This window comes from Lepidochelys kempii, chromosome 8 (genome assembly GCF_965140285.1).
Source record: "Lepidochelys kempii isolate rLepKem1 chromosome 8, rLepKem1.hap1, whole genome shotgun sequence".
In the NCBI taxonomy this organism is placed as follows: Eukaryota; Metazoa; Chordata; order Testudines; family Cheloniidae; genus Lepidochelys; species Lepidochelys kempii.
Window position 1 is genome coordinate 36,976,179 of NC_136387.1, and position 23,973 is coordinate 37,000,151.

Consider the following 23,973-nt stretch of genomic DNA (forward strand, 5'->3'; position numbering starts at 1 on the left):
AAGCAAGTGCTGGCTTCCTTGTGTGATGTCTCTTGCTTTACACTGTGGGGTGCTCCTGGAGGACAGGGCCAGGGGTATCTCTGGGATGTGCAGATTGCTCCCCGAGTGCACAACAATTAAGCATGCATAAAGCACAGCACGGCCCAGTCTGGGTCCCAGATAGCAAGTGGGACACCTTTTTCCCTGGGGACGGAGGGCTGTAGTTGCATATATAAGACAAAGCCCCTAACAGCAGGACAGTCCTGGTAATATTGGGACGTCTGGTCGCCCTACCTGGGGGCGTCTGCTAAAGCCCTCCCAATGGCTTTCTTTGCTCCCTTAGCTGAGAAAGCTAGTAAGCGACTTCTCCATCATCCTGGCCATCCTCATCTTCTGCGGGATTGATGCCATTCTGGGGCTAGAGACCCCCAAGCTCATCGTCCCCAGCGAGTTCAAGGTGAGAACTGACTGGGTAGTGGGTGGGGGAAAACAGAGGAACTGCTGGGAAGGGGACCTCATGGATGCCTGGGGAGAAGTGATGGAATGTGAGGAGCTGGGATGATATATACAGGCAGTGATAATGGATTTGTGGGGAAGGAACTGTACATGGGGCACCCATGTTAGATTCTGATGCAAACTATGCATCAGGTATGGAGGCTTTTTGCAGAGCCCATAAAGACAGGGCTGCCTGGGTGCATCTTCTCTGCCAGTTCAGGGATGCAGCCTGTGGCAGGTCCCAGCATGCAAAGGGTCATCCAGGTCCCAGTGGCCAGCCTGCAGTGCAAGCTGGGAACTGCATTCTCTAAAGGCCTCACCCCCACATTGACAGTGGAGATGGCTGCACTCTGCTCTGCTCCACGCAGATCAGATGTAGCCCTTGGTTTCCCATGATGTTGCCTCTCATCCCTTGGGTAGGCGAGATTTGCAAGCCCTTGCTCCTGTGAGAGCCCTCCCCGTTTCTCTCTGGGCCAGAGCTGGAGGGTGTATTCCTGGATCACAGCCCCAAGGCTGACACTGGGGATCCACAGCAAAGCTGCTCAGTAGGCTGTCCATAGACCCACTGAGCAGTTAATTAGTCCTACGTTGCTTTGAGTTGGCCTGTTCTTGCTGCAAAGGATACATCATTCCTGCCGCTGCTCAACCCCAGGCGCTGGAAGTGCTGCAGGGCTCATGTTATCTGGAGACTGGATGGCTCAGGCAATGGTGCCCACAGGCAAAGACGAGTGATGCAGCTGCCTGGGGTCCCATGTTGTCCCTCACTATATCCCTGCCTGCCAGCCAGAGCCACAGCCCATATCCCTCATCCCTGTTCTCCTCAGTGTCCAGGCATTGTTATAATGGGCCCCCAGCCTCGGGCCAGCCCTGGGCTCAGATGACTGGTAATGAAATACAAGGTGTTCCCCTTCATACAGCCTCACAGCTTCGCACCCAGCTGGAATCAGAGCAGCTGGAAGCTGTTACCCTCTGATCACGGTGATCTGATCCTGATATGAGCTGAGTCCCTCAGTCCAGCATCTAGTGAGCCATCCACCCTACAAACTCCTCCATTGCAACTGGCACATGCAGGCCCACTTGTTGGAAGCTTCAGCAGAGAATCCTGCATGGGCCATGGAGAGTGAGGCCCCTAGCGAGACTGTGGGTGGTGGTGAGTGTGGTCCCCTTCCCCCGCCAGCCCTGCTGCTGGCCCCACTCTCTGGATCTAGGGCACCACCCCATTCACTGTAAAAGAAAGGGATTCCATGCTGCCCAGTTGGGTGTTGCTCTGGGCCTGCCCCCTCTGCTCCAGGGTTTGGATGGGCCCTTGCAGGACCAGCTGCTATAAGGCCTGCCCATCTAATTCCCTGTACCCCACAGTCTTGTCCCATCTCCTTCAGCACTAGAACTAGAGCAGGACAAAGGAGCCCTTGAACCTGCTCAGGCCAGGAGCCAACATGCCAACAGGGGTGGACAGCTTGTTGAGACGCCCCTGCAGAGCTTGCAAACTGCCTGGGAATCCGAGGAAGCCCTCGGAGCATAAGGAGGAGCTCTGAAGGAAGGGGAGACTTTTGCTTGAACTCCCCTCCCAGAGGGCCGGTTCAGACGGGTACCCCGCAGACTGGGAGTGTAGGTAGTAAGGGATCCACTGTCCCAAGGCCCCATGCTCTGAGGCCAGAAACCTTCTCCAGAATTTTCCAACCCATCACGGAGGCCACAAAGAAAGCAAGGGAACAAGAAATGGAATCTGGGAACTTCTCCTGGAGAGACCATGCCTTTCCAGGCTGCGAACTCAGTGCCCCATTCTGAGTCACAGCATCAGCTCCACCTGGGTGGCGCAGGAATAGGGGCCAGGTTGACAGCCCTGGGGATTGACCTCATTGAGTTAGCCATGGAACAAATGGACAACGGTAGGGCAAGCACCCTCCAGGTGCCAGCGTGCCCCACCCTGCCCAATCCTGGGCCTGCCGAGCCAGTCCAACTAGGGGGCAATCAGGGAAAGCTGCCATGGTGGTGTCATGACACAAAGAGCTCTCCACTTACAACAGCACTGAAAAGTCCATCTAAGTTACAGGCCACCAGATGATAATGGCTTTCTATGGCCTCTCCCTTTCCCTCCTTCGCTCGCCTGGCCAGTCTATGGCAACCCTTCTCTTTCAAGGCCAGCTTCTCCACACTGCCCCTAGAGGTGACACGCAGACCTACTCCTCAGTTCCCCACTGGTTGTTCAAACCTCATTGTGCAAGCCAGAGCCATGGGGCTCTGTAACCCCTCAGCTCTCCAGCCCTCCACCCCTAACCGTGCAGATGGGAATGTGCGGGGCTGCGTCCCACCTCGTGCGTTCTCCCACATTCAAGTCAGCTCTTGAGAGCTGGGGTAGGGAACAAATCCAGAACGTGCAATGCTGTGGAGCAGGGAGAATTTTGCCCACACCCCTGGAGTAACTCCACTGAATCCTCTGGGCTGACACCCAAGATCAATCTGGCCTTTGGGTTTTCCATCCAGCTCTTTCCCTTTCAGCACTCTCTGCAGTTGCAGGGCCAAGAGGGATCTGCAGAAAACTCAGGGACTGTGGGATTTTATAGCCCCTTAACGTGACACACACACACACACATCCAACTCTGCAGAGTGACTTCCTTTTGGAGCTGTTCTTAGGAAGGAGGAGGGGGGGAAGCTCCAGCCAATCCCTTGATCTATAAATAACCTCAGCTTAGCAACTGGACCCAACTAAACAGTCATGTAATCATGCAAATGATGCCACAGCACGCAGCAAAGCAGGAGACACCAGCTCAAGTCTGGGCTTGGGTTCCCTCCCCCCACCCCAGGCCTGGGTGTGGAAAGGAATTAGCAGAGGCTGCAGAGCTAGCATGCAGGCTCCATGGAGGCCCATAGCTCCCTGTCAGGCGGATTGTGCATCAGGTTAATGAGGGAGCCACTTGCCCATTCTCCAAGCTGAAGGCAAAGTGCCACCTGGCAAATGTGGGGGAAATGCCAGGGCTGAAAGGGGCAGGGCAAGGCACCCTGGCCTGAGCAGGGTGGCTGCTGTGACATGTTTTGGCTGAAGGCCAGGATGTATTAGGACATCTGTAATGATTAGGGCCCCTGGCAGCTTCCCTCCATAGATCTCAAAAGCTATTTCTTAATTAAAGCACACGCAGCACCCCTGAGGCCAGAAGGTCCTATTATCCCCATTTTAGAGATGCTTTAACTGTGGAATTACACGATTTGCCTACGATCGTATTTTGTCAGTGGAAGAGCTGGGAATGGAGAACGGGAGATGTCGCCCACACTCCTGCTCTAACCGCTGTCCCACGCTGCTCTCTATACATGCATATCTTTAAAGCACTGGGTCTTTTCGCATTCGTCATCTTTTTCTGGATTCTCCATATCTACCTTCTTACCATGGATATAGGGCTCGATTGCATTTGCCCTACTGGGCCTGGTTTTCAGACCCTAGGGAGACATGTAGAAATGTGAGCACAAATTTGTGCCTGATTTGTACCTGTACTAGTGTAGGCACCTGCATGGATCTGGATTTGCGGGAACACACAGCCAGGCAGACATCTCCACTACATGGACAGCCCATGGGCTGTGAAAACTGGGCCCACAAAGGTTGCCGTGAAACTAGTGTTACCAGCGCTCACAATTGCAAATTTAGTATTTTTCTTCAAACCCAAGCTCCTGGAGTCATGTGAATAAGGGACAATCCCAGCTTTCATTTTAAAAAATAAGTGTTGCTAGCCCTCGTGGTAGCAAAGAAAAGCTTGAAAATGTGACTCAAAAGTTTTAAATCCAGCAGGCAAAGAAAAAGACCCTTCCCCCTTTTTATTATTTTCTAAAAGTCTCATGATTTTAAATCAATTTTTGTGGGCCTGACTCACGATTTCTGAATGTTGGGTTGGTACCAATGTGAAACCATGGCCTGGATCCCTCCCCATGCGCCATGCAACAGGAGCAGGTGACTGCAGAGGACTGGCCCCACCTCCCGGGGCAGGACTGATGCCCTTGCACAACAACAGGGAAGAGTGGTGGTTGGTTAACGTTAATCAGCTGGAGCATGGCCTGGAGTGAGCACAGATGGGGCTGTTCACAAGCATCCAGGGCTTGGTTCAGGGCTTGCTTACTGCCTCTCGGGGCTTGGCCACTGCCATGGTGCAGAGCACAGATCACCATTCCAGTTAGTCAGGAGAAGCATTTTCCCTCAGGTGCAACATTGCACAATGGCCAGGGGGAGGGGAGTGAGGGTTCCCTTTGCTCTGAAGCATCCTGTGTTGACCATTGCTGGAGACCTAGTGGAGAACCGTCTGGGCCAGTAATCTGACCTGCCCAGCCCAGCCCAGCCCACCCCACCCCACCCCAATGTTGCCCAAAGCACTTTTTGCCCATTAGTAAGTGCAGTGCAGGGTGCTAGCCCTGTAATGTACAATCTGACCTCTTGCACTCCCCGTGCAGCCCACGAACTCCCAGCGAGGCTGGGTCGTGTTTCCCTTGGGAGTGAACCCTTGGTGGGTTTGCCTGGTCTCCACCGTGCCTGCCGTTCTGGTCATCATCCTCATCTTCATGGACCAGCAAATCACCGCTGTCATCCTCAACCGCAAAGAATACAGGCTCCAGGTCAGTGAGGGGCAGGCCAGCCAGGGCATGGCGGGAGGCTGGTGGTGCTGGGGAACTGGGTATAGTGGGAGCCTGGCAGTGCCAGGCAGGCCGGCCTGGGCATGGTGGGAGGCTGGCAGTGCTGAGGATCTGGGTGTAGTGGGAGGCTGGCAGTGCCGGGCAGGCCGGCCCGGGCATGGTGGGAGGCTGGCAGTGCTGATGATCTGGGTACAGTGGGAGGCTGGCAGTGCAGGGCAGGATGGCCTAGGGATGGCGGGAGGCTGGCAGTCCTGGGGATTTGGGCATGGCGGGAGGCTGGTAGTGCTGAGGATCTGGGTATAGGGGGAGGCTGGCAGTTCGGGGCAAGATGGCCCAGGCATAGTGGGAGGCTGGCAGTGTGGGGCAGGATGGCCTGGGGATGGCAGGAGGCTGGCAGTATGGGCAGGCTGGCCTGGGCATGTCGGGTGGCTGGCAGCATGGGGCAGGCCAACCTGGGGATGGGAGGATGGGCTGTTTTAGAGGGAATCACACAGGCTTGTGCAGCTGCCCTGTTCAACACCTTGTGGGTTTCCTTTATTCCAAGGAAACCGTCATGTCTGCCCAGAAATTGGGAGCCGGTAGGTTAAATCCCATCTGTTCTAGGGGCTCTGAGGGGCGGGGCTAAAGTTGCCAACTTTCTAATTACACAAACCCAAACACCCTTTCCCTGCCCCCTTCCCCGCCCCGTCCCAAGGTCCTGACCCTTGTCTAGCCCTTTCTCCGAGGCTCCGCACCCCACTCACTCCATCCCCCCTCCCTCTGTTGCTTGCTCTTCCCCAACCCTCACTTGCTCATTTTCACGAGGCTGGTGCAGGGGGTTGGGGTCCAGGAAGGGGTGAGGGTGTCAGCTGGGGGTGTGGGCTCTGAGGTGGGGCTGCGGATGAGGAGTTTTGGGTGAAGGAGGGGGCTCCTGGCTGTGGGCTGGGGCCGAGGGCTTCAGAGTGTGGGAGGGGGCTCCAGGCTGAGGCAGGGGTTTGCAGTGTGGGAAGGGGTATGGGCTCTGGGCTGGGGGTGCAAGCTCTGGGGTGGGGCCAGAAATGAGGGATTCAGGGTGCGGGAGGGAGATCTGCGCTGGGGAAGGAGGCTGAGGTGCAGGAGTGGGTGAGGGCTCCGGCTGGGGGTGTGAGCTCTGGGGTGGGGTCAGGAATGAGGGATTTGCGGTGCTGGAGGGGGCTCCAGGCTGGGGCCGAGGGGTTAGGCATACAGGAGAGGGTTCCAAGCTGGGGCAGGTGGTTGGGGTGTGGGAGGGGTTTCAGGGTGTGGGCTCCGGGCGGCGCTCACCTCGGGTGGCTCCCTGGAAGTGGTGACATGTCCCTTGGCCCCTACACAGAGGCATGGCCAGATGGCTCTCCGCACTGCCTCTGCCCACAGGAATTGCTCCCGCAGCTCCCATTGGCCGCCGTTCTCGGCCAACGGGAACTGCAGAGTCAGCGTTCAGGGAGGGGCCTGTGGCTGCCCCTAAATGTAGGAGCCAAGGGGAGCTGTGTGGAGCGGGTAGGGAGCCTGCCAGTCTCACGCCAACTGGACTTTTAACGGCCTGGTCAGCAGTGCTGATGGGAGCCGCTAGGGTCCCTTTTCAACCGGGCATTCCAGTCGAAAACCAGACACCTCATTTCCCTACGTGGGGTTCCCTGCAGGCTCTGATCTGGAACCTTGCCCTAATGCATGGAGGGCAGGGCTGGGGAGGCATTGGGTGCAGGGCCCCTGCTCTAGGCTAGTCTCCCAAGCATTGGTGTCCAATGCAGTGTGAAGGGCTGGATTGTCATGGGGTCACCATCCCTGGTTAAAGCATATCAGACAGGAAAGGCTGATCATGCCAGCTGTCCATGTTAACAGGAGATGCAGCTTGCTGGCATTGTGTAGTGAGGCACAGTGAGGTCTGTCTCTGAATGGAGTTCTGCTCCAGTGAGCCAGGCCCCAGAAGGGGGATGAGTGCCTGCGGAGCTGGGGAGGGGCATGTTGCAGCTGCTCCCCAGCCCAGTTTCTATCAGCGTGAAGAATCAGGACTAATGCAAAACCAAATCCAAACTGGAGGCTGTCTGTGGGCTGGTGAAGGGCTCTTCCTGGGGAGTGCTGGGCCCCGCATGCGTGTCCCTGCATTTGGGGTCATGGGGACATTTGAAAACAAAGGTATTATTTAAAATCAATGCACTGGGAGGGGGGCCGCTTTCTTCCCCTTCCCCTTCCCCTTCCCCTTCCCCTTCCCCTTCTCAGAAGGGAGGGAGCCAGGAATTCTCCCAGCTAATTGCCTGGCAGAGGCTCTCAGCCACTCAGGGACTGATCCTGTGAAGAGCTGAGAGCCTCTGGCAAGGTGCTGAGTACCCTCAGTTGGCCCTGAAGTCACTGGGAGATGAGGGCACTCAGCACTTCCCAAGATTAAGCCCTTAGCTTGGGCCACGACAAAGCCCCTAAATCCACAGGGGCCTCTAAACACAGTGCTCTCCGCATGACATCCCTCTGAGCCCTGGGACCCCTGGCAAAGCAAGGGCCAGCTCCTCCCATCACCCAGGGAAACAAGGGCTTCCCCAGAGCCTTTCATGCTAGGATCTCAGCCCGTTTCTCCAACGCCAGGCAGCATTGTCAGCTCCATTTTACAGCTGGGAAAAGTGAGGCCCAGAGAGACTAGTGACTTGCCCAGAGTTACACGGTGAATCAGTCAGGACTAAATGCCCAGTCTCCTTTCTCCCAGTGTCTTGATCTAACCACTAGGCCACACTGCCTCCCTTCAGCCGATGCCAGCAAGGGACCTTTCCTTTGTGCTCCTCCCCTAGTCTCCCTGGCTCAGCTGCCTGTCTGTCCCTAGCATCCTGTGGCATCATTTGCCACAGGCACTGACGTCCCAGCTGCACGTACTAGCAGGAATCTCTCTGGATGAGAGAGTGCAGCTTTCTCTCTGACACTGCCATGCCGCTTGGCCCCTGGCCGTCAGGGCGCCTTACCCAGGGCTGGGCCCTGCTGGCACTTGTTTTTCTCATGAGGCGTACTGAGGTTTTCCCTAACCTGCTCGCACAGGCACAAACTCAGAGCCAAGGATGAAGCCTTCTCCAATCACCAGACCTGGGAACACACCTGGTTTTGTTCGGCTGAGCTGGGATTGTGACTGATCCAATTGCTCTTGCTGTGCTTGTTCACCTCCCTGATGCATATCAGCTGCCCTCCGAAGGCATCTCCTAAGAGTTACCAGCAGGAAGATACCCAGTCTCCTTCCTCCCTGGAGCAAACCCCTGCACAAGCTGTTGTGTTAGTCTGACTTCCCTGCCTGCTTCTGAAGGCTGGATAGAAATGGCCAGCTTAGCTTAGAGAAGGAGAAATGAGCTGCAGTGCTAGAGCTAGGTGCAAGCAGCCCTTAGTAAACAAGCCCTGCTGCATTCGGCAGGAAGCCTCCAGAGGCCATGGTTCAGGCTAGACTCACCCCCTAGAGCCAGATGAATGGTGGCAGAAACGGATTTGGGAATAACTTGGCAGAAAAAACACTGTGCTCAGTTCCCTGTGATTCCTGGGGTCAGAGCGTAGTGTTGTTCTTTGGGGATGTCTCCATGTGGATTCCGTTCTACACTGTGCACGTGCTTCGTGCATGTGAGACTGGAGTCTGAATAGCAGTGTCTCTTGGGGCGCACCTGTGCTGCACATGTCCTCCCACCCCCTGCCAGCTGACAGAATACCATCACCATCCTTCAGTTCCCGCTTACAGCCCATGGCAGCAAGATGGAACCAAACCTGCGGCCCCTTCACGCTCGTTTGTCGCACAGTGACTTAGGGTTCATTCCCTTAGAATGACATTCTTTTCTTTTCTTCCTCAAACTTTTGGGTTTTTTTTAAATTCCTATTATTGTTTTGCCCCACCCCCCCACACCGCACTACCACCTTATATGGTGGACTTAAAGTCTGCCAGTCCTGGGATGGTCCCATTCCTGGCCCTGCCAGGCAGAACTGCTGTTTATTTTGTTTAGGCGAGAGCCCCCCGCACCTGACCATGGCTCTATCTGCTGGTCCTTCTTGCCAAGAAGGAGAAACACCCAGGAGACATGAGACTAAAATCTTTTCTTCTGGAGCAGTCTAGGAGGGGCACTTTGGACCCAGCAGAACTAACATCCAGCTCCAAGTCAGGCCCTTTCACTTCAAAATCCACGTCATCAGTGCCCCTGTCAGCCAGGCTGTGACTCCTAAAGCCAGCACCAGTGTTTATACCCCCACCTTGAGGTGGAAGCCCTTCAGATTCTAATCTCAGACCAGACAGGGAGCACCCACATACTTCCAGTAACAACCTGCTGATTATTCTCCAAGAAAGGAACCCAGGTTCTCTCAAAGGAAACGACCTGCTTACAGACTTTTTACAGGCTCAAGACTGGTTTGTGGTTCTCGAACTCCAGGATGCAAATTTCTGTATCAGGATCCATCTGACCCATAAAAAGGTCACGTTTCACAGTAGGGCCCAACCACTATCAATACCATGTCGTTAACAGCGAGAGTCTTCACAAAATGCTTGGCTGTGGTGGCCACAGATGTAAGGAGACAAGGCGTTCTTGTCTATCCATATCTAGATGATTGGCTGATCAAAGGCAGGTCTCATCAGGATGTTACCACAACCCTAAACATAGATTTTGACCTGTTCAGAGAGTTGGACATGATAGTAAACTACAAAAAGTAATCACTCAACCCTTCACAGGGGATAGAGTTCATAGGCGCTCTCATCTATTCAAATTGGCAAAGGCCTATCTTCCAGAAGAAAGATTTCAGTCTATATAGGCAATATCCAACATCAAGTTACATCCGTCAATTACACTGAGAAGCTGTCTCAAACTTTTAGGCCACATGTCATTTTTTACAGGTGACACCACTAGCCCAACTTCACCTATCCCTGTTACAGGACTGGCTGAGATCAGTGTGTCCCTATGAGACATCAAATGGACATGCATATCATGATCCCAGCTCATATCTTGCCTTTGCTAGGATGATGGACAGACTCACAGAATGTGTGAAGAAGAGTACCATACTCCGCCTCTCCTCCTCCAAAGACACTGATCAGAGACACATCGGAAACAGGGTGGGGTGCTCACTGGAACCATCTCCAAATACAGGGAATGTGGTTGCAGCAAGAGATGGGACTGCATATAAACCTCTTGGAACGCAGGACAATCAGGTTAACCTACAAAGCGTTCCTGCCAGCCTTAAGGAATTCCAGCACACAGAACCCAACAGACAGCACATTTGCAATATATTATCTAAACAAGAGGGAAGTTGCCCATTCCTCACCCCTGTGCCAAGAGGCACTCAACCTATGGACTTGGTGTTGACTTCCTAAGATAACTCCAATTGCTCTTATCTCCCACCAGCCAACAGCAAATTGGGGACAGATTGTCTGCTGAGACAATCATGGTCTCTGAAAAGCACCATCCTCAGACTGAGATTTCACCAGTGGGGAAATTCCACCAAAGAAAACATGATGTGTCCAGTCTTTTGCTCCAGAGTAGGCATGAGCCCAGGTGGCGTGCAAGACACTGAATCCAGGTGTCATGTATGCATTTCAACCCCTCCCTCTGATACCCAGGGGGATAGGGAAAATCAGTCATGATGCAGCTACACCAATCCTGATTGGCCGAGGCAGTTCTGGCTGATAACTCGCCTCTGAATGTCAACTCGGCCTCCAAAGGCACTTCCAGATGGTCCAGACATAATATCACAAAGATGAGATCAAATTCTTCACCCAGACCCAAACTAATTACACCTGATGGCCCAGATGCTGGCTGGCAAAGTGCTACTGACTGTTCCCTACAGGTATGAGAAGTCCTACTGCACAGCAGGAAGCCCTCCACAAGGAAAACCTGCTCCTCAAAGTGGAGAAGGCTTTCAGTTTGGGCAGCCCAGCACAAACTTGATGCATTGGAGACCCCTGCTCCCAAGATGTTTGATTATGTCCTGCACCTGAAATTTTCTGGACTCTCATTCAGTTCAATGAAGGTCCATTTCGCAGTGATTTTGCCATGCCGTCCTCTCTTCCAGTGAAGCCCAGTATTCTCCCATCCTGCTGTTTCTAGGTTTTTGAAAGGGTTGCTTCACACTTATTCACCAATCAGAGAGCTCCAGCTTACTTGGGATCTCCATATTGTCCTTTCCGCCCCATATTTGAGCCTTTTTCTGAAAGCTCTCTACACTACCATATTCTCAGGAAGGCCATAACATTAGCATGTGAGCCCTGAGCTCTTGTCGCTCACCCAACTTCCACACATTCCACAGAGATATGGTGGTGGTGAGCCCTCATCCCAAATTTATTCCCAAAGATGGCTTGGACTTTGAGTTAGCTCAATCTATTCATTTTCCTTCCCACACCCAAGCCCCGCTGCTTCCTCGGAGAGAAAAAACTTCAGACCTTGGATGTCTCAAGGGCTTTGCTATATTGCCTGGATAGGCCGAAGGGCTTTGTCCTGTCTCCCCTGTTGTGCTTCTGAAGCCATTTCTTCCAAGAGAGTGTCTACGTGGATCACCCAGTGCAATTCAGTCTGCTCTCACATGATCGAGGGGATATTCCTCTGGATATCAAAGCTCATTCACCAGAGCTTAGGCTGCCTCTTCTGTGAATTTCAGCAACATCCCCATACCTGAGATCTTCAAGGCAGCCATGCAGAGGCATCCCCCCTCACTTTCATTAAACATGATGGCCCTCAGCGTGGCTGCGAGATAGGAAGGCAGTTTTGGGAGGGCCACTGGGACTCCTCAACACCACCTTCTAGATGAGGTCTGCTTGCTAGTCCCCCAAAGTGGGATTCACACAGACAAGCAGTCGAAAATGAGGGAACAGTTATTTACGTGGCGGTAAGTGTGTTTCATTGAGATGTTCTGTCTGTGTGAATCCCACGAAACCTTCCATTCCCTGCTTGTTTCTTTACCTGGAAGGCTGAGTTAGAGAGGGAGGAGAGGGATGGTTGCAGTTGATCTGCCCTTGGGTGGGCAGGGCATGAGGACGTGCAAGATGCAGGTTCAGCCCAGCAGACTTTACTGTTCCAAGATTCCAATCTCTTGTGCAGGAGGCACATGTGGGATCCACACAGATAAAACATCCCAAAGAAGCACAGTTACCATGAGGTGTGTAATTATTCTTTATCCTCGAGGAGTCAGGCTGCTGCTGGGTAGCTGTGAAAATGTTACAAAATCCCTGATTTTAGCATGAATGATTTTTCGTCTGTAAATTTGTAGTGGAGAGCACATTATGTGTGATTCATTATCCCCCTGTTCAGTACATCCAGGCAGGATCAGGGAAAAAATGTGACTTAAGCAACCAACCCCACCCCACTAATATAGTGACTAGAGCAAAGGAGGTGAACAGTTTCTGAACAATCCATGCTTTATGGATGATTGTTCCACAACAAATCCTACTGAAGAATGAATACATTTGCATTATATTGGGATTTGATCACAGATGACAGGCTAACCAGAAAGAGGACTAGGTACATAAATAGACCATATCAGCTCAAGTCTCTGCAGTGACTATGGTCATCGCTCTAGAATGCTAGTATTTTTATTTAAAAGCCCTTGTAGTTTTCAGACAGATCAATGAACAGAAACAAAAATGAACCAGAAACCATGTAGAGAAATAGACCATCCATGAATAGTCCCAACAGACAGTGTTAATAGCGGCTACCTTGTTGTGTAGAGACACTGGTCACTGGAATGTAGGGTACACATGCACGCTGACTGGATTAGAGATTGGAACTCATCCTACACCTCAAGCCAATCAGGAACTAACAGGATCCTGACTGTACACATTTTCTTTTGTTTTCGTTGAATTACTGAGAGCCAGCTGGCTTGGGGGTGGGGGGACGGATTGTTTAATTATTTCCCTGTAGGTTATTAACTTTTTTTTTCCAAACATGTATCAAGGGATCATTGTCCACTAGACAGCAAGCTGATTGCCTAATTGGTTGGTAATGCTTGAGGGGCCGGATTTTTAAAGTATTTAGGCACCTAAAGATGTGAATTCTAGTGGGATTTGCAAAACCCCTGGGGCACCTGACTCCCAGCAATTTCCACCAGCAAAAATGAGACCCTTCCCACTTGACCATCCCATGGTTAAAAGCATGGGGATAGGCCTGGCTGTGTGAGCTGAAGTTAAGAGCTGCAGGCTGTGTCAGCCCAAGGGAGGAAGTAAATCCCAGAGTCAAGGGTGCTTCACTGAGAATGTCCTACCCCCAGCCTCTAGCTAGGGAGCCCAACTCCTCTGCAGTGGCAATGCAGGAGGTGATCTCTGTTGGCTGATGGAACTTCCATTTGGTATAATGTACCCATAGGGTCAAATTCTGGCCCTTGGCTACATTCACAGAGCTCCTGCTACAGCCAGTAGGATCCATTAGAAACAAGATTTAACCCTTGATTCCCCATTCCCTGCAGGCTGCTGCGTCTCTGAGCACTGATGTGTCTCTCATTCCAGAAAGGGGCAGGTTTTCACCTGGATTTATTCTGTGTTTCCCTTCTGATGATCCTCACATCTGTGACGGGCCTCCCGTGGTATGTGTCTGCCACTGTCATCTCCCTAGCCCACATGGACAGCCTGAAAAAGGAGAGTACAACTTCTGCACCAGGAGAGCAGCCCAAGTTCCTGGGAATCAGGTATTGTTTCCCCCTCCCATTACACAAAACCACCTTGAAAATTCCAGCTGGCATGCTCTCCAAGGGCCAGGCTGACCCTAGAATTCCAGTGCTGAGTTGTGGTGAACTCTGTGGTGAATATTACTCGTAGAAATCACTGAACAACTAAGGGAAAATGTGTCCCGCTGATGATCTGGTGCTGGAAGTGCTCTCGGAATTGTCTTCCCAGTCAACCTGACTCCATGCCTCGGAGTGCAGGGTGCTATGGAAGTGAGGAAAGAAGCTCCCCTTCCCCAGGTCCTCACTGCACAGTTGGCCAGCTGCATTACGAGGGAATTTTGCATTCCCCTAAAGCACCAGGTACCAGCCACTGCTGGAGGTTGGGATTTTGGAACAGATGTATGGCTGATGTATAGAAAACCAGTGAATGGATGGGCACGCAATCAGATCCATCTGTCTGTCTAATTAGACAGTCAACTGAGAGTTTTGTGTTCACTAGAATGGTCTGTAGATGTTCTCTACTCACTGGGCAGAGCTACATACTGTGCTACAAGAGCAAGTACTAAGTATGCATGGATTTTTTATTACTGGTTTTCACACCATGTTAAGGCATAGCTATCCATGCAATGAGGCCATCGTATAGGGTGCTTGTAACCCCATACAATTCCTGAACAGTCAGTTATCACTGTGCTGCAGGAGCCAATGACAGGGAAAAGTCTAGGGTGATGGCAGAAGTTTTTTCCTTCACTCTTTGACATCACTTCTCCTTTTGCAATGCCTGGTTTGACTCTGAGGTAGAGAAGTGAAGGCTGGTGCTTCAGAGCACCTGGTTCAGAGAAGAACAGCAAAGCAAACCAGGGGCTTCTGCACAGGTCCTTCTCAGATGATGCCTGCAGCTCCATTTGGAGCACCTGTGTGCAGTTCCTTGATTTGTTCACATTCAGGTGATCCCTAGAGGCAAAGCGGAAATGGAGCATTAGCAGAGGCTTAGGGGATACTACAGGCAGGGCTACTTGCAGCTGGGGCATCTTCGTATGGCGCTGGAGCAGTGCACTGGCTGTTCTGCTCTGTATCCCTGGCTATAGATTGGGCCGCGTAAGAAGAGCTGTGGTTCAAACATGAAATACAAAGTGTCTCTAACAGCAGGAGTGTTTGTCTGCAGGGAGCAGAGACTGACTGGCCTGGTGGTCTTTATCCTCACCGGAGTGTCGGTTTTTTTGGCCCCGGTTCTCAAGGTAATAAAGCGTTTTTGGTTTACATCATTATTACAGAAGTGGGAAAAGACTGGACTATCAGCACAGAGCCCACAGCAATGGATGCATCAGAAATTCTGATAGTCCTTCTCAGTTAATTTTCACTCATCTAAGCCCAAGAAAATACCATTCACCATCCCATATTGTAATGGATGACCTGCATTCCTCCATCATCTTCCAGCAACAGCTCCTCCTCCAATTCACCCCCTCCTGTGCCAGCTTCACCTCCTATCTTCCATATGCAGGCCAAAGACCTCCCTCCACTGTCGCCATTCCGATGCTTATCGAGAGACCACAGCATGGTCACATTTTACCCTCCTCATACAGTCCCCATACAGTCCCTACTCTATACTGTTCCACTTCATACTGCTCCACTACGGTATGTCTAAACTTGGAGTGGGAGGTGTAAATTCCAGCTTGAGGAGACATACCCACGCTAGCTCTGATCGAGCCAATGTACTCAGATGGAAGCATAGCCATGGCAGAGCAAGCAGTGGGAGGAACTAGCCATCCTATGTACATGCCTGCCCAAAATGCTAGTCATATACTTGGCGCGTCTAGCTCTTCCCGGTGTTTGCACTGGCAGGGCTATACTAATCTGGCTGGAATTTATAGCTTCAGCTCAAACCACAAACGTACCCTATAATACACCACACAGTATGAGTGCAACCTCAAGGCGACAGAACCAGAACAAGGGCAAGTCTTGCCCAACCATCCTCCCTCTACGAAGACCGCTGCCACATAATGAGCTTTTCTCCCTCTGATGTGGGACTGGGATCCAAGTCTCTGCATCCAAGCAGATCTCCACCCTGACCCTTTCCATTGGCCAAATAATATCTGTAGTCTACAGTGTACCTCTTTTTCCAAACCAAACTAGACAGCATCTGCATCTGAAGGATAGTGCGAGAGTAACAAAACCTTAGTGATCTTACCTCTGATTTGTCATCAGATGGACAGTTCAGGGTATAGTGGGGTATGGGGGCAGAGTTAAGGGTGTTTGTGGAACCTTTTTTCAGAATTTCCTGACTTTCAAATATTTGTGCTTTGAAAACATTCTCTTGCAGCAGAATTTCCTGGTTTTCAAACATTTGGATTTTGATACCCACAACTTTCTAGCAAGTTGTTTTCTGCAGTAGCTAATCTGTCTTTACCACCATAATGCTATCTTAACCAAGTGTGCTGCGTAGGAATATATCCAAAGTTCAAATCCTTATACCTTAAGCAATAACCATAAAACTAAACTGCTGTGTCTGAAATGAAACAACCAAACGGGCCGGCCATACTTGAAGACTGACCTTATGGAAGATGATTAAATTCCATAAGTTTTTGTAAGGAAAGCTACATCTGACTCTGCTGATGCTTCTCACTTGATTTCTCCAGTATATCCCTATGCCTGTGCTGTATGGTGTCTTTCTGTACATGGGTGTGGCCGCTCTTAACAGTATCCAGGTGAGTACAGATCCACAGAGGTCAATCACCTTGACATTTCTGCTCCAGTTTCTCAATGTTCTCAATGTGTGGGTTGAATTCAGGGGATGTAACATTTTTGCTCAGTTCCAGCTCTAGCCATATGTTGTGGCATGGGGGCTTATTTATAAATTTGTTAATGTTTGCGTGGGAGGGAGACATCACAAATGTGTTGTGCAGGTCATCCCAAACAAAGGCTGATAGACCCCCCCATCCCACCACCCCATGTATTGTCTAGGTATCCCATCTGTTACAGAAAACCTATTGTAGAGAGTTTGAACACACACATTGATTAGGACAATTTTCTGTGTCTTCTCACCAATAAAGGTGGGTGTTTTGGGGTACACAGCAAAAAAAAAAATCCCACAGCAGCGAATCTCAGAGTCTGGGTCAACTGACTCGGACACACGCTACGGGGCTAAAAATAGCCGTGTTAGATGTTTGGGCTGGAGCCCGGGCTCTGAGACCCAGCGAAGGGAGATGGGTCTGAGAGCCCTGTGTCCAGCCTGTGCAAGAAACATCTTCACTACTATCTGTAGCCCCATAGCACGAGCCCCACGAGCCTGGGTCAGTTGATCCAGGTTCTGAGACTTGCTGCTGTGGGTTTGAGTTTTTTTGTTTTGCAGCGTAGACGTCTCCTTAGTTACGGTGTGTCTGTGACTCCTACTGTTCAGGGCCCATTGACCTGGAATACAAAATAAAAGTGTCACAATGTCACCAAAAATGTTTGGTATCTCAGGGCCTGTTAGGCTAAGAAGAGGGGCCCATTCCTAGTGCTACCGAGCTCTCATTTCTAGCATGGTTGTACGCAGGGTAACAGAGCATACAGCTGGGACTTACTTAAGCATAGAAAAGCTGTTCCTGGTGCAGGGCTGGTTTTTGCCTTTCCTGGTGTGATTTTGAAGGGGAAATTCCACATTTGGAGGGAGAGGAGGGAAAATGTCTGGGGCAGGTTGACAAAAGGAGGCTGGTTGGAGCTGCATCAGGCACTGACTGGAACATTAGAAAGAGTCCCATGGAGCTCGATTAGGGAGCAGAGTGCAGGCAAGGCATTCAAAGGTGTATGCTAAAGAAATGTATCCCAAGATGCTGCCATTTATCACAGATAGGCATCACGCACTAGGATGGGTAGAGGGGTGTGAATGGGGATGGATGGATAGATTTTATCACTTAGATAGAGGAAAGGAGATATTAAAAGAGCCATGTAATAAACTGCATTTATATTACACCTTTAAATGCCTCAACTGCCCTACTGCCAATATTCCAACCCTCTGGACAATTTCAAACTGCTATGGGGTTTTTTTTGTTTGTTTGTTTCTGTAGAAAAACGTCCTGCCCCAGAGATCTCTCTTTCTTTCCCTAAATGGGGCATTTTCCCCAAAAATGACCCCACCTTGAGGCATGGGATAGGAAATATCCATCCTGAACCTGTGCCAGGTTGGAAGCCTGGCATTCTGCAAACTGTTAGTGCTAGAAGCTGGAGGTTTATCTGATTGGAAAGGGGAGGTTCCCAGCTTTCTAACGGGGGACGCAGCACAGAGGGGTCTGAGATATCAGTCCTTGAAATCACAACAATTATAGAAAAGCTATTTTAGGCCAGGTTTAGAAGCGTCTAACATTCCCCTTGTTTGTAGGCAGCCAGCTCCCACTGTAGGACCACTGGATTCACAGTACAAATAAAATAAAACACCCTCTCTAAAACACTCCAAAAATAGCTGGTCTGTAGCACATGTGGCAGATGCAGAATCCGTGGCGGGGTGGGGGTGGCAGAAAGGGTTTATTGGCTCTGGTTTGGCATGACCTGCCTAACTCACTTGTGGTTTCAGCATCCTGGTCTCATGCCAATAAAACTGTTCTGCCCCTATGCCCCACTGGGTATTCCCTGTTAGCGGTGGGTCTGTTGAAGGCTCGTATGTTACAACAAAGCTATTGGAGAAAGGCCTTAGAGAGTCCTTTACAAATGGCCTGTCCTAGCCCTCGTTTGTCTGTCACAACTCTAAAGAGAGCTTTGGCCCGGCCAGCATCTAAACTGATCCCAGTGCCTGGTCTCAGTGCTACCGCGCTGGAGGGGCTGTGCTGGAGCCAAGAAGCTGCCAGCAGAAGCACTCTAGAAAAACAGTGCCAGTGTGGAGGAGCTGGTGCCAGGGTGCTTTGCTTTTAGCTGGGACTCTCTGTTTCCAGGGTCTTTTCATTTTGCTCTTAGCCCAATGGGGCAGTTGCTGTAATGATTAACCCCTCTGTGCTCACTGAACTGAGGGCTGAAGTAACAGGAGCCAGCTCTGGGAGAGGGTATGGTTAGAGGTGACTGGCGAAGGATGAGACAAGTCAGGTTTGAGCCCTTTTCTGCATCATTGTGATGAATAATAAGGCCTCAGAGAAGCGGCCAGGGGAGGGGTAAGGGTTTTGGCTGGAGGAGATTTTTAGTTTAGTTTTGCTTTTTTTAATATTACCTGAAAAGCATTGGGGATATTATCTCCTGTCTTTCCTGGTTTTGCTGGAGAACTCCTTGGATAGCTCAGTGCTGTGGTCTCGGAGCTTTCTCAGCCCTTCACTGAAAGGGCAGGGTGTTCAGTATCTTTAAGAAAAAGAGAGAGAGAGAGAAAGAGAGAGAGAGAGAGAGCTTCTTGCCTAAGGGTTTGAGTCAAGTGTTAACAAAACCAAGCAAAAATAGCGTGTAAACCGTCTGAATAAAAATCCTTTCCTCTCTCGATCACTCCGGGTTCACCTCCACGCTCTCTGCGACTTCAGAACCCTGCCAGTTCTCCAGGCAGCCATGAAGCCTTCCCGGAACAACATGGTTGATAAGACCTCGATTTCTAATGGAAATATAAACAGTGGGAGTCCTTTTTTCTTTACGATAAAACCCTTCCAGGCACAATCCCATTTCCCCCCTTTGGCTAGCTCTGTGGTTCAGGAGAGCCTGCCTCTCTGTTTCTGTCTCTCTCTCTCACACACACACATGCAGAGCTGAAAGTTAATCAGAGCTGCTGCAAGTGAGTGAAATTGAGAGAGGGAGAAAGAGAGAGAGAGAGAGAGAAGAAGAATTGTGTCCTGTGATGTGTGCTTCTGACTGTTGGATGGAACTCCTACTAGACTGCCAGGAGCTGAAGATTGCAGTATGTCCAGTGTTACCAGCTCTCATGATTTTATTGCAAGTCTTGTGATAGTTGGTGTTTTTTGTAAAGCCCCAACTCCTGAAGGCATGTAATTAAGAGAGAATCTGTTTTAGTTAAAAAAAAATCAACCCCTCTTCCTTGCAGAGAAACTTGAAATCATGACCCAGGTTAGGGCTGGCAGCACCGCATGTTGTTGGAAAGATTTTCCCCAGGCAGGTTTCCAATCTGAGCTTGCTGTAGGACTTCAGAGGCGTTTATGGCATGTAAATCAGCCTAGCAGAATTTTCCTAAAGTGTTCCCTCTTAGTATAGGGAATGTCTGTGGGACTACTTTACCCAGAATCCTTAGCAGGAAGTTGGGGTTGGTGTTTGGAGTGTGAAAAGCAAAGCCTGGCAGATTGCAATCTGCAGACCTCAGGGTCTTAGACTCTCCTTACCAGAAATAAATCCCCCAGATGAGTCCTGGGAACCTGAGTGTCCTGTCTCATTGCTGGGCCAGCAGCTCACTCATTTGGCACTTTGTGACCTGTTCGCCCTTGTTCCATTTCAGTTCATGGACAGAATCCAGCTCCTTCTGATGCCCACCAAACACCAGCCTGACTTCATGTACCTTCGCCACGTGCCCCTGCGCCGAGTGCACCTCTTCACCCTCATTCAGATGCTCTGCCTGGCTGCGCTGTGGATCCTCAAGTCAACCGTAGCTGCCATTATTTTCCCAGTGATGGTAGGATGCCCTCTTAGCCGGGCAGCAACAAGCTCACTGTGTCCTGCTAGACTGAGTGGCTTTCTCCCTATGTAGAAGGGGAGCACTTGTTGATCTGCCTCTCCCCCCCTGGTCCCACTTTGGTATGGCCCAGAAATAGCCAAGTCCCAGGCCTCGGACAGCCCTAGATCCTGACTCCTGGGCTTCCTCTCTCTCCCCTCCTATGAAGTGCTCACAATTCCCATTAGACAAGGCCTTCCAGGCTTGCTTGAGAGAATGGGCTGCCAAAGGGATCAGCTCCTACTCTCTACCCAAGGGTGTGAGAGACCTACAGTGTGCCTTGGCTTCCCAGACACACAGCCTGATGCCCTATGTTTAGGACTGCCCTTGATGAACATTTGGAAACTCCAGCTGCTGCAGGAACTTAGATGCCTCCCTATTGATTGGAGTGGGCTGTCCCTGTGCTCTGCAATGGTTCCTGTGCAGTCCAGGATCGCAGTGCTAACTGTCAATGGTGTGCCAGCTCTGGGACCGAGGCCCTGCTGGCTGTATGTTCGCACATGGCAGCTGAGGTTTGCTGGGGTGTCTCTGCTGTCTGAAGAGTGGGTTGGAGACTTTGATGATCTGGGAAGGTGGTAACCGGGCCTGGTTTGGAAAGCTTCAGACCTGAAAGGTAGAATCTCCATTGCTGGAGGTATTGAGGGCCTTTTCCTGCTCCTACTGAAGGTAGTGGAAGTGTTGTCACTGACTTCACTGATTGCAAGAATGGGATGGGCTCTCAAATGGGGGCCTGGAGTGAACTGACATAAGACTCAACCCTACATTGGCAGGGGATGTGATCCACTTCAGTAATAATACTTTGCACATATATAGCAGCTTGCATCCAAAGACCTCAAAAAATCCCCCACTTAAAGACTAATTTAGCCTTGCACCCCTCCAATGTATTATCCCCATATTACAGATTGGGAAACTTAGGCACAGAGCAGCACTGCGTCTTGCCCTAGGGCTCACAGCAAGTAAATGGTAAAGTCAGAATAGAACTCAGGAGTCCTGACTCCCACTCCCATGCTGTGACCACTGAATTACACTCCCTGGGGGTCACTAATTGTGCCTGTCCTTTGCATGATACTTACTTGAGCCTTTGGTTTGGCCCCAGCTCCTAGCGCTGGTGGGGATCCGGAAGGCGATGGAGTGCATCTTCTCCCGGCAGGACCTCAGCTGGCTGGATGACATCATGCCAGAAGATGACAGGAAAGAGGAAGAAGAAAAGCTGCAGAGGAGCCAGGAGAAGGAGGAGAGTGACAGCGAGGATGTAAGTGGGGCAAGAAAGAGCTGTTTGCCCCAAATGTCGTTACAGAGATACACAGACACACAGGGCAGGGAGGCATTCCCCTCGCTGCGGGCGAGAGCAGGGACTGGCCTCTCTCACCTTCTGGAGAAGTGCCATCGTGGGCATGCTGCCCCTTCTGCCTCAGCCCAGGCAGAGAGAGCTGATTGCCTGTCATGGGGGGCTCCATCAGGCCCAGCGAGACAGGCTGAGTGAACATACTTGCTGAGGAGGCAACGACAGTGTGGGGGGAAGAGAGGGAGAAGATGCTCCTTCCCCACTGGGGCTCCTTGGAGAGCAGTGAGCCTAATGTGTGGCTAAGGAGGGCTCCAGCACAGAGCGTCTGAGGGGCGGGAGGGACTTTGGATGGAGGCTGTAGGTCCCCCATGAGTGCCCACGAGGCTGCCTCGGTCCCATTCCAGCCTTGGGGTCCCACAGCTCACTTCTGTTAGGAACAGCGGATGCTGGCAGCTCTTTAGAGCTTCATTTTCTATTGGAAAGGCAGGCTGAGTACGGCAGGGCTTTGCTCTGGCTTGGCTGGGCTGGACAGACACAAATACTGCCACGAGGAACCCATTCACAGCCAGCAATATTGGGGGACTTCGGGAAGGGCTTCTCTGGAGCTGCTTCCTTTCCCTGGCTCCCATGCCCTTCCTGGGGCTGGAGTTACAATAGGAACAAGCAGCCAGGCCTTTCGCATCGCAGGGGATATGACAGACGGTAGCAAAGTGGCCAGCACAGACCTGCTACGAATGCCTGATGAAGCAGTAAATTATTTAGTGTGCTAGCACCAGATATGGGCAAGGCACCAGGCACCAGTACTCTCCTCATAGCTCTGAAAGGCTTTGGACGCAATCCCACAGGACATTCGCACAAGCAAACCAGGGAAATGTGATCTAGATGGAATTACTAGTAAGTGAGTGCAAAACTGGTTGAAAGACCGTAGTCAAAGAGTAGTTATCAATGGTTCACTGTCAAACTGGAAGGGTGTATCTAGTGGGGTCTCACAGGGCTTAGTCCTGGGTCCACTACTAGTCAATATTTTCATTAATGACTTGCATAATGGAGTGGAGAGTATGCTTATACTGGTGGATGACACCAAACTGGTAGGGGTTGCATGCACTTTGGGGGACAGGATTAGAATTCAAAACCACCTGGACAAATTGGAGAACTGATCTGAAATCAACAAGATGAAATTCAATAAAGATAACTGCAAAGTACTTCGCTTAGGAAGGAAAATAAAATGCACAACCACAAAATGGGGAATAACTGGCTAAGTGGTAGTACTGCTAAAAAGAATCTGGGGGTTACAGTGGATCACAAACTCAATATGGGTCAACAAAATTATGAGGTTGTGAAAAAGGCTAAAATCACATCAGGAGTGTCATGTGTAAGGCACAGGAGGTAACTATCCTGGTCTACTCGGCACTGGTGAGGCCTCAGCTGGAGTACTGTGTCCAGTTCTGGGCACCACACTTCAGGAGAGATGTGGACAAATTGGAAAGAGTCCAGAGAAGAGCAACAAAAATGAGACAAGGTTTAGAAAACCTGACTTGTAAGGAAAGGTTAAAAAAGCTGGACATGTTTCATCTTGAGAAAAGAAGACTGAAGAGGGACCTGATAACTGTCTTCACACATTTTAAGGGTTTTTCTAAAGAAGACGTTGATCAATGGTTCTCCATGTCCACTGAAGGTAGGAAAAGAAGCAAAGGGCTTAATCTGCAGCAAGGGAAATTCAGGTTAGATGTTAGGAAAAACTTTCCAACTCTTATGATGATTAAGCTCCGGAACAGGCTTCCAAGGGAGGTTGTGGCGTTTCCATCATTGGAAGCTTTTAAAAAAAAATTGGACAAACATCTGTCAAGGCTGGTCTAGGTTTATTTGGTGCTGCTGCAGCTCAGGGGCTGAACTTGATGACCTCTCAAGGTCCCTCCCAGCCCTACATTTCTGTGATTCTGTCCTAAGATCCTGAGGTGATCCTAGCCACTCAAGGGGTGGTGGAGGAGACTGCCATCAGTATCCATCAGCTGAGGAGCTCTGAGTGCTTTACTTCATGAAGCCTCCAAGCAGCCCATATCACAGAGAGGGGAAATAAGGCACAAAGATGATAAGTCCAACATTTTCAAAAGCAGCCTCTCCTCTTGGGAACCTCAATTTCTGGGCATCTATCTTGAGATGCCAGGGCCACCTCCTCAGAGGTGCTGAGCACACACAACTGCAGCTGCCGTCAGTGGGAGCCACAGAGTGCACCACTTCTGAGAAGATCAGGCCCTACGTGGCAGAAGGTGGGCACCCAAGACCAGAGGCCACTTTTGAGGCTAAGTGATCTCCTAAAGCCGAGGGCTGGACAGGTAGCGGATTTTTCCACTTGCCAGTGATTCCCAAAATCATAATCAGGGAGAAAACTAGTTTCAGGTCAAACCAAAACAATTATTTTTACCTT

The 23,973-nt window shown here is 50.9% G+C and overlaps 1 protein-coding gene across 1 annotated transcript in view; it reads left to right on the top strand.

Moving 5' to 3' along the window:
• The window catches only part of SLC4A9 (solute carrier family 4 member 9), a 53,074-nt gene that overhangs the window by 26,289 nt on the left and 2,812 nt on the right, over positions 1-23,973 (top strand). The window contains exons 14-20 of the mRNA XM_073358090.1: positions 323-436; positions 4,906-5,067; positions 13,508-13,686; positions 14,828-14,900; positions 16,299-16,367; positions 20,051-20,224; positions 21,360-21,515. Coding sequence (XP_073214191.1) covers positions 323-436; positions 4,906-5,067; positions 13,508-13,686; positions 14,828-14,900; positions 16,299-16,367; positions 20,051-20,224; positions 21,360-21,515 — 927 coding nt within the window. The remainder of the gene's footprint in view (positions 1-322; positions 437-4,905; positions 5,068-13,507; positions 13,687-14,827; positions 14,901-16,298; positions 16,368-20,050; positions 20,225-21,359; positions 21,516-23,973) is intronic.